This window comes from Nesoenas mayeri (genome assembly GCF_963082525.1).
Source record: "Nesoenas mayeri genome assembly, chromosome: 2".
NCBI classification, from domain to species: domain Eukaryota; kingdom Metazoa; phylum Chordata; class Aves; order Columbiformes; family Columbidae; genus Nesoenas; species Nesoenas mayeri.
In genome coordinates, this window is record NC_137543.1 from 115,801,031 (window position 1) to 115,811,642 (window position 10,612).

The following is a 10,612-nucleotide window of genomic DNA, read 5'->3' on the forward strand; positions in this document are numbered from 1 at the left end:
AGAACCTGAGGGAATGGCAGGAAGATGAGCCAGGGAAGGTTTAGGTTGGACATTAGGAAAAGGTTCTTCATCCAGAGGGTGGTGGAGCACTGGAACAGGCTCCCCAGGGAGGTGTCACGGCCCCAAGCCTGACAGTGTTCAAGAAGAGACTGGACAACACCCTCAGACACATGGTGTGAACTGTGGGGTTGTCCTGTGCAGGGACAGGAGTTGAACTCAATGCTCCTTGTGGGTCCCTTCCAACTCAGGATATTCTGTGATCCTATGAGTCATCTACGTGTCTTTTAAACACCTCCAGGGATGGTGACTCAGATGAAAGAAGGAAGATTTAGAGGAGATATAAGCAAGAAATTATTCACTATGTGGGTGGTGAGGCAATGGAACGGGTTGTCCAGAGAAGCTGTGGATGCCCCATCTCTGTAAGTGTTCAAGGCCAGGTTGGATGGGACTTCGAGCAACCTGGTCTATTGGAAGGTATCTCTGCATTGGCAGGGGGGTTGGAACTAGATGATCTTTAAGGTCCCTTCCAACCCAAACAATTTTATGATTCTATGATAATCAGACTAAAGATTTTTTACATCCAGACAGAATACATAAAGTCATTTTTATTTTCTTTTTTTCTGTCATGATCTTTTCTGTATCCTCTCCTGGCACAGTTAGTAATTTCCATGGTGCTTCACAACTGGTGTACTAAATCAATGTTTTCAAGAGGCTGAAAATAAAACAGGATTATCCTGGACACGATACAATTGCCAGAGGTTTGGGGAGTTTTGTGCATGCTAATGCAGGCCCATCCCTGCACAGGAGCGCCTTTCAGCCAAGAGAGGTGCAGGACACAAATAACTTTAATGAACCTTTCTTTTTTCCCTTGTAAAACCTTTAACTGGTTCTGACCTCTGGATGTAGCTGGATGCTACCATGGCAGAAAGAGGCAGAGTTGCACTGCTGGCTGGGAGGACTCCTCCAGAAAGGATCAAGTCAGAAGCTCCCATCCTCACCTAAAAGAGTGACTTGAAAGCCAGAGATTCTGCCAAGGATTTAATTAGTGTTGTCTCCATGTTGCCTTGGGAAGGAGGCTTCAGCATAATGCCAGAAAAAGCCAGATATAGACTAGTTTCATACTCTAGGATGCCATTCTGGAACAAGACTCTGAGCCTATGCTGAAGTGTCAGTCCTGCAGCTCAGAGCTGAGAGATGTGGAATAATCTGCCAGGGTCCACTTCACACCGTTTCCTGAGGGATCTCGCAACACCGTAAGTTGCTATTTCCTCATACATCCCACTTTTTGCTTGCGTAGTTCTACAGCATGAGTGCTTAAATGCACACCCTTTTGCTCTCTGCAAGTGCTGTACAGGTTTGCACAGCGCGGTGAGTGATATTTGTGCAAGATGAGGCCCACTGATGCCACTGCAATGCTTCAGCCTGTCAAGGCATTTCCAACCAAACATGTAAAGCATCACGGGTGGCACCAGACAAAGTCTCCATCTTTCTAACAGAGACCCTCTGTAGAAGGGACCCTCTGGTGCAAATAGCACAAATAACAGAAAACATGTATTTTAGGTTTAAGCTTGAATGTGGGTAGTGATTACTCTGGTTTCTGTTTTAAGATGACATGCTGAAGAAACAACACGAGAATATCAGACTCCTTAATGTGCCAACATCATCCTGAATGCTCTTTAACCTGCATCATCTCAGCAAAAAGAAGAAGTAAGATTAGGATATAAAGCTAAGTAGCGGATTTGAGCAGGACCAATGTAACAACTGTGGTGGGTATTTTTTTATGCAAGTAGGTGAACAGGCATGAGGTCTGTGCAGGATGCTCTGGCCTCATCAGCTGGATGCTTCTTGTTCTCCCAGCTCTTGGGATGACCCTAAAATTTGAAATTAGCCTCAAGCTGCCCAGCAGCTTGCACAGAGGCAGGAAGATGACTCCTGCTCTCCTGTGGTCTCTCAGTGCCCTCACAGACACTGGCAGGGCAGCAGACTGCTCCCAGGCTTGTCCCTTCAGAAAGGAAAGGAGCTCTGAGACCTGAAGGGGTGGCCACCCACAGCGACACAGACAGGTCCTGCCAGCGGTGCAGCCTCCGGATGTGGGTCTCACCTTCTCCCTTTGCACAGGAAGGCAGCGATGGCAGATCAAAGCAGCTGGGCTGCAAGGAGAAGTTGAGGTCAGGTCCAGCTTGACAGAGGAAGGAAGCTGCCTCTGGCAGGAAACCCTTTGAGCCACAGAAAATGCCTCCCACCTCCCCATTGGAAGGCTTTGCGAGTGGCAGAAGCAAGGGGAAGATACTTTTAGACTCTAGTGAGAACTGCAGAAGTGAAAGGCTTTGGAAAGAAGGCTCTGCACCTTTATGCTACCCCCATGCTGCAGGATTATGGCTCTTGTGGGGAAGCCCTGTGCCACAGCTACACAGCAATCAATGAAACCTCTGAAAAGAGGGAGATAGTCCCTAGCAGAGGCGCTCAGTAGTGCTGGGAAAAGGCCATCTTCTTGCTAGCTTGGGCAAATGGACTCCAGCACCTGTCCCAAAGTGCTCTCACAAGGGTTGCAGGATGGGGCTGCAGAAATCACTTCCATCTCTTCTGTTTCAGCTGAGTGAGGTCTGATGCAGAGGGCTCAGGCTATGACTCTGCAGGGGAGATGGCTGGTGCTGTTCTCCTGCCCACCACCCTTTGGCTTTGTCCTGAATTTCTGTAAATCCCCTTCTAGAGCACCTGAGTGTTTGCATATACAACAAAAATCTATTTGCCTGAGGGTGGTAAGGCACCCAAAAGGCAGAGGCTGTACTGCTGCCCCAGGTTGTGGTCCTGCTGCTGGGACCTCCGCTCTTCCTCTGGTCACAGTCTTTGCTTTGCAATCTGCAGAACGTGTGTCATGGCCCACATGAAGCAGTGTGTATTCCTTACACGCCTTCTGTTACTCACCTGTTCTTGCAAAAGATTGTTCCTTGCAGATTGCAAATACGAGTACACATTAAAATAGTAACTCCTGTCCAAAGAAGATCGGTGATTGAAAAGAAATGTATTTTGTGTTTTGTTCTGTTCCAGTCTAGGAAATAAGCCCACAGGTACTCAGTATGTGTGGAAACACTACAAGGGCAAAAACTCTTACAGGAAATTAAATTTCTGTAATAAAAGATAATCTACTCTCCACTTCTTTTTTTCCAGGGGAGCAGGAAAATGGAGAGAGAGAGAAGAGTGAGAGAAGAGACAGCTGAAGGGATTGGCAGTCTTGTAGAACTGCTCAGGACAGAAGAAAATGCACAAGCTGAAAGAATAAACAACAAAATAAGTTCCTCAGGTACAAGGATTGTGTAATTACATTGCATGGAATATCTTTATTATAAAACTTCAAACATGGTAATGCATTGTAGGGAGAAATAGATCAGGTCTAAAAACTTCAGAACACCATTGGCTTTATCAATCAATATTTGTATATATGTAAAATATATGCACATATATGCATGTGTACATATATACACATGCCCATAAACATACGTATGCATATGTACATCTATATGTATATTCTTGGGTAACCCTTCACATACAAATCAGTCATTCACAGCTACCCAAGTCAGAATAGTAAATGGGATGTCAATCCCAGCTGTATGCTCAAGAGCAGTGACCAGACTGGCACATCAGTTGCTTAACGTGTTCAAAAAGTTCCTTCCTGGGGAAGTGTGGGTGTTGTCTGGGCTTTAGGCATCTGTGGAGCCTCTGGCCACTCTAACCAGCCAGTGCGATCCACTTTAGACACCACCTGAGTTCCAGGATGGTTGGTGTATTACTGTGGTTCGTGCCACTCTCCATCCTGTTGCGGGCACCTGCAGAGCAACCACCGCCCTGGCCTGGGGTTTACAAGCCAGTGTGTCCACAGGAAGCTTTGACATATGAATCTTACTGCTCTTTCAGCTCACATTTAGTATTTTTTCAACTCAGCCTTTTTTTCCTGATGTCTGTTTCTCCACTTGTCCCTAAGGCACTCAATCATTTGCACAAGGGTTTTTCTTGACACCCGCTATGTCATTTTGAGGCTACAGCTTCCCAACTCTTCCAGGCCAGGAGCTGCAAGCCCTGGTAGAAGATGGGAAGTCAGGATTATACCTGGATATTCCTCCATGTTGATTTTGACAAAACACAGGCATAGCATGTGCTTTGTTGCTTATCTAATTATTCACTCACTAAACTCTTTCTGGGCTGGAAACCTCATTCAGACCTGTCAACTGGGAGCCAGGCCCTGGCATGATGCCTTGGACTTAGGCACTGCTTCCCTCTAATGAGCAAATTCCTACTCCTGCTGTGAGCTCTGTCCCTGCCTGCAATGCCAATCCATTCTGCTGAAATGAGGCCAAGTGTCCCAAATTCAAAAACGTAAACAGTTCCTTCCAGCACTGAATATGAGGTGGGGGAAGAAATGTTTCTAAGGCACTTCTCTGTGCTGCTCAGGCAGTGCGGGAGTCCACTGGCCATTTTGGTTTCCCTTTGACAAAGCAGGCAGGGCGGGATGTGCCAAGGGAAAGGGAGAACAATGATAAAAAAGATGCTAAAAAGTAAGAACCCCAAAGGCAACCTTGATAAAAACAAGCTCAAGCAGTTGCTTCCATTTTTCCTGCCACCCAAACAGTGCATCCCTGTGGATGCCCTGCTGGGAGGATTCCTCAACTTCAGGTCACCTGCTCAGGATGAAAGTTTCTGACCTGTAGCTCTACAGGACAGTGCCAACAAAAGATGACTGTGAGGATGTCGTGTACATAGAGGAGTGCTTGTCCAGGCTTCGCCCATTGAAAGCACCATAGTCTTTGCAGATCAACAGAAAACATGTGTATTTTCTGAAAGCTTCACGGAGATGTTTCTTGAACTTCTCACCCACAAAGGTGTAGATGACTGGGTTGAGGCAGCAGTGGATGAAGGAGAGCGCCTCAGCCAGCTCCATGGCTAGGTCTAGCCTTTGGCTTGTCTGGCAGTCATCGATGATGTGCATTTTCCTCAGAGAGTCCAGAAAAAGCACAATGTTGATGGGGGTCCAGAAGAGGAAGAACACAATGACGACAATAAAAACTAGTTTCATTGCTTTGTACTTCTTCTGAGTATGGCACTTCTGCAGGTTTTTCAAGATGTTGTAGTAGCAGAAAATGAGGACACCAACAGGAATCAACCACCCCAGGACATTGACTTCAAAATTACTGAAAGTCTTCCAGCCATTGTTGCTATCAGGATAGTGAGGGCTGCACTTAGTCCAGTTATTGTCATTTGTTTCCTGGAAAAAAATTAAGTCTGGTGCTGATGCTAAAATGGCAACTGCCCAAAGGACTAGGCTGACGATAACCCCATGGGCAGCTGTCCGAACCTTTAGAGCATAGACAGACCGGACAATGGCCAAGTACCTGTCGACACTCATGATGGTTATGAAGAAGACGCTGCTGTAAAAACCAATGAAGTAAGCTGAGCTGATGATTTTACACATCGCATTTCCAAAAGTCCACTGGTTCCTGATGGAGTAGTGAACCAAAAACGGGAGGGAGAAAACAAAGAGGAGGTCAGAGATGGCAAGGTTCAGCAGATACACGTCAGTCATGGCCCTGACTTTCCTGAAGACTGTTAGGACCCAAACGACCAAAACATTTCCCACGAGGCCAGTCACAAACAGTAGGGAGTACAGCACTGGAAAAAAAGTAGATGCAAATGCTGAGATATTTTCAAGATCACAGTTGATGTCCAGCTCTGGGTAGACGAAGGCATATTCATAGGCTGCAGAGAAGTTAGATGTTGGGGACGTGTAATCCACCTGTTCAAGGATAATGCAGTTCATGAGGCCCAAATCCCAAATTACCCTTTTTGGATGTATACTAAGCACAAGTCAGGTCACACCAAGCTGGACAAGGACAAAACAGCTCTGCCTCAGTTGCGTTGGAGGATGCAAATGAGGAATGAATATGAGTGACCCGTTCTCCCCTGCAAGATCTGGGATGAAGTTTTGCACCGGAGGGGTAGAGGAGATCAAGGACAATGGAGCTGTGGTGGTAAACCAGAGGTTACCAGTATCCCCCCACCAGCTGCATGTGGGGTATCCAGCCCCATGCCTGCAGTCCAGGTGAACATGGTGGGGCACTGGGGCCAGACCTAGGGTGTATCCCCAAACCAGCAACCAAATGGGCATGGTCATAGGGCTGATAACCTCTGACAAAAGTTTTAGGGTCCTATTCACGTTTCTTTCAGATAGGAGAAAGGGAGCAGTGCTTAGGGAGGAACTGGTATCTAAACGCTCGTCTCCTAAAAGGTGTATTTCCAGTTAGCTAAGTGCCAGAAACAGCCCTTCCTGGGACAAGTTACTTTTGCAGAGGATTCCCACATGGTTCAAGCAGATTTTCAGCTGTAAAGGCACCACCATGTACGGGTCACAAGTGGGTGCTTCACATTGCACACTCTCTCCACCCTGGGTAGAGATCAGCGATGGCAGCTCTGGCCCAGGGGGCAAACTCCCAAAGACCAAACAGGGGCTTACACCCCTTCTTCTCCCCTCCCCAGCAGGAAGTTTGCTCTCTTGGCCTGTGCCAGTACAAACAACTCGTGGCAGCAGCTCAAGTCCACCAAGACTTTGCCAATGGGGATGGCTTGCTTTCCTTTCAAAAGCAGCAGCTCTGCTCTCCTAACACCTATGAGGATACACCAGTGGCAGCAGCATTCCTCTTCCCTGCTCCCTGATCCTCGCAGCCCCCGGCAGCAACCACTACATCCCTGGGCAGAACCTGTGACAGCAGAGAGCTAAAGAAGGTGGATGGCAGCACATCCCCTGGTCTCACCAGCCAAAGATACTTTCACTCTTTGTTTCTTTTAGAGAACAAAAATCACACTGATCTCTTCTAAACCCCCCGCTGTCCCTACCAGTATTATGTGTCCCCTTAGGAAAAAACTGGACCCCCTCAGATGTGCTACTGGCCTTGGGTCACTGGGCAGCAGCCCGGCAGGGAATCACTCACCGACATGTCCTCAGAGTCCCCGCTGCCCAGCAGGTACGTCAAGTTCCCCTCCACAATCCAACACTGTGTCTGAAATAGTGCAAAAATAATGCTTTTTATATTACAGATTTTTAAGAAGCAGCATACCTTCACACATGTATACCAGCAGTATTTACCTTAGCTGATGATGCAATGACAAGACACAGGCAAGGTCCTCACCGTAGCAGTGCACAGTCATACAGTGCCTTTTCTTCTGTGTGATACGTGTTACTTTAAAGGCACGTAAAACCCCAAGCCAATAAGCTCACCTCTTCAGCTGACAGAGAAATGGAAACGTATCAGGTTTATCTTTTAAACGATCTACTTTTCACTTTGAGCATTGATATGGACGTCAGTGGAAGAGATTTGCAATTTCCCCCATGCATCTGTAAAGTGCCCTTGTCCCTCACCTTCAGCCCCTGCTCTGCAGCCCCTGTGGCTGGGAGAGGGGAAGCAGCAATGCCTCTCCTCTACTCCAAGGATTTTCAGTGAAGATGTCTGTGAGGCATGGCCCAATGCTGCCAATAGTCAGTGATGGCAAAGGGCACCACACTGGACATTTTTCCTTGGAAGCTGCCTTCCCCCTGCAGCCACCAACCCACAGACAGAAATACTCAAGGGAAATGATCATAGGATCAGAGAATCATTTAGGTTGGAAAAGACCTTTAGGTCTTTAGACCTTTAAGGGCAGATTTAGACCTTGAGAGGCAGATCTGTAGCTGACAGGAGTGTTTGCAGCCAGCACCCCCCATCTCTCTGCACCGCTGCAGCTGAGCACCCCTTGGGTGCTGAAGGTGCCAAATTTGTGGTTATGAGTTAAGAAAGGCGTTTTCTAGCTCTTCACCCAAGCCAAAAGGATCCCAACACAAGATACACGTGAAAGAGCAGCACTACTGAGCAACAGGCAGCATTTGAAGTGTGTGGTACCTCCTTCAATACTGCTGCTCCTCACTGTAGCCTGGTGCTATTACTGCAATTCAGGCAAGTCACATCACTTCTTTTCTTGTTTGCTTTTGAGCAAACAGTACCTCACTGGGTGTCAGCCTGTAGATGGGCTGCTGGAGATGTCCATGTGGAATCCTCTATTGTCTCTCTCAAACCCCCTGAAGGCCCACCTTCATTCGCCATCACTCCAAAAGCAGAGGGATAAATCTCCATGAACCGAGAAAATCTGCAACTGTTCCCTACATCGAGTGGGTGAATTTCTTTTGCTGTGATGGGCAGTGTGACATTGGGTCAAAGTTGTATGTGTTAGTCAAGCCATAGTGTGATGGACAGCCAAGCTCTTCTGGGTATTAACTCTTGCACTAGCAGAAGCCAGAAACTGAAACCAGAAACAAACTCCTTTGTCAGAGGAGTTACTGACAGTGCTGAAGTGGGATCTCCATTATCCATTTACAGGCTTAAAACAGCACTCACATCTCTGTCAGTGCTGGTGGCAGAGAAGATAGCCAGGAATTATGCAATGTGAAGAAAGAGGTGGCAACCAGACAGACATTGGCCTTAGGCAGCTCTGTACATTTAGTCTCCTAAACAGAAATGACAGGCTGCCTGAGCAGAAGGAACAAGTAGCCCAAGCAGCACCAAGACTGCTGGGGAGCCATGAAACATCCAGGTATCTCCCAATGCAGCAAGGACAGAAGCTCACAGCCATCCCACATGATAGCTGGGACCGAGGGTGACATCTGGGATGCTCACACCACATGGCATGTGCTCAGGGGAAGCCTGAACAAGAAAGGAACAGGCTGCATGCGGTGTTTGCCCAGAGCCTGTGGCAGCACATCCTCTGGTGCCTGCGCTGGCTGGTGCAGACATGGCAGCACAAAGCACGCTCAGAGCCACTTCTGCTCCCTGGACACACAGCACAGGGGCTTCACAAGTCTTCCTGGGGTCAGGTTTGGTCCCTGGCCAGACATGCCAAAGGACCGAGCTGCACCCCAAGCTTTTCCTTAGGGTGAAGCACTGGCCAGAGGAGATGAGATGTCAATGGGCATGAGTGACAGCAGTGGCACAGGCTGCTGTCACCTTGTATGCAGGGGAGAGACAAGGCCAAATGCCACTGTCAAGAGACGCTGCCTGTTCCCTGCATGGCAGTGGGAAATCCTGTCTGAGGGGAGTGCAGCAACAAAGCAAATTAGCCACCAGCCCTGGTGGGAAGGTGGCCAGCGTCCCCCCATTTGGAGGAGCAGTGCCAGTGGTAGAGGAGGAGGCAGGTGCCCCTGAGGAGCAGAGGGGGCTGCAGCTGTCCCTGTTTAGCCACCCTGCAGGTAGGACAGTGTTCATGTGCTGGTGCCGCTTCTGCTGGCAGCGTGCCCTGGCTCTGGACAGGATGCCCTGCTCTCATCTGCCCACTCCTTGGCCTTGTGGCTGCACTTACGGTATTACGGCGGACGGAAAATGTGAGTAGCAGTATGAGATAAACGTCACCTGTTTCTTCTGGACAGAGCCTTGGCAGAAAATTTCCTATAAGCACTGCAGAGCCAAACCCTCCTGCTTACAGCAGGGTCCTCTTCTGCAGCATGGCAGCACACGTCCCCCTGGGGATCCTTTTGGCTTCGGTCAGGAACTGGAAAATGCTTTTCTTAACCCATAATCATGAATTGGGCACCTTCAGTGCCTGAGGGCTGTGCAGCCGCAGTGGTGCAGAGAGAGGGGTGCTGCTGGCTGCAAACACACCTGTCAACTACAACTCTGCCCCTCAGAGCTCACCAGCAGCATCTTTCCTGCAGTCACGTCAAGGCCATTTGCTAATCTGCCCGACACACACCAGGACATGGCCTTACTCATGCACTGCTGTGCACCACAAGCCACACCTGAGCCTCCATCACATGCAAGTGTGTGTGTGCAGCTTCCTGGCATCTCCCTGTTTGTAATGAGGTGAGGCTGGTCCCTGGTGCTGGGTGGCCATGGTGACCTGCAGATCCCTGTAAAGCCCCGTGGGATCCTCCTGTGGAAGGTGTCCTTGTGGCACAAAGCATGCAGGGCATATGGTTCACCTCCCTAGTCACAACCAGACTGACTGCGTCAGCGTCACCCCTGCATGATGCCTGCCTGTCAGATCGCCAAAAATACCCATTGTGGAGAGGTGTCTGCTCCAAGGCCACAGACCCATTGGTTCTGATAGGAAGGCGGGTTTGTTGACCAGTGCTGTTACTGGAAATTATCTCAGGGGAAGGAGTCCCTCCTGCACTGGCAGTGCCTCAAAGCAGCAGTTGGCTCTGCAGAGAGACTTGCATCCTTCAGCAGAGTCAGTAATACCTCACCTTTCCATTCCTATCTCATAGCAACTGGGAAATTTTGGACCATGAACAAACCATAGTGTGAGGTGCAGGGGCAGAAGGGACCATGGGTTCAGACAGAGTCATCCTACACCTAAAGCCAACAGTGCCTGTGCACCCCAGCTGCAGCCACCCCTGAGCAGGGACTTGTCTGGACACAGACAATGCAGGTAAGTTTTGCCTCCCCCCCGTTTTAGTGAAGAATAGATGTGTGTCCCATTGGTGGCTGGAAAGCCACCAGAGCTGAGCTGTCTCCTTGCATCTGCCCAGGACAGTGATATGAAGGGATGAGGCTCCCGCTGCTGGGTTTTCATGCAGAAGTGAGGCACGGAAATCAAC

At 48.9% G+C, this 10,612-nt stretch overlaps 1 protein-coding gene across 1 annotated transcript; it reads right to left on the bottom strand.

Moving 5' to 3' along the window:
* Positions 1–4,705: 4,705 nt before the first annotated feature.
* Positions 4,706–9,770, bottom strand: LOC308053329 (C-C chemokine receptor type 8-like; the record flags this gene model as incomplete). Its single annotated transcript, XM_080364182.1, has 3 exons — positions 4,706–5,785; positions 6,978–7,046; positions 9,705–9,770. 3 exons carry the CDS (start codon positions 9,768–9,770, stop codon positions 4,706–4,708), a joined length of 1,215 nt encoding a protein of 404 aa, XP_080220308.1.
* Between the last annotated feature and the right edge of the window lie 842 nt (positions 9,771–10,612).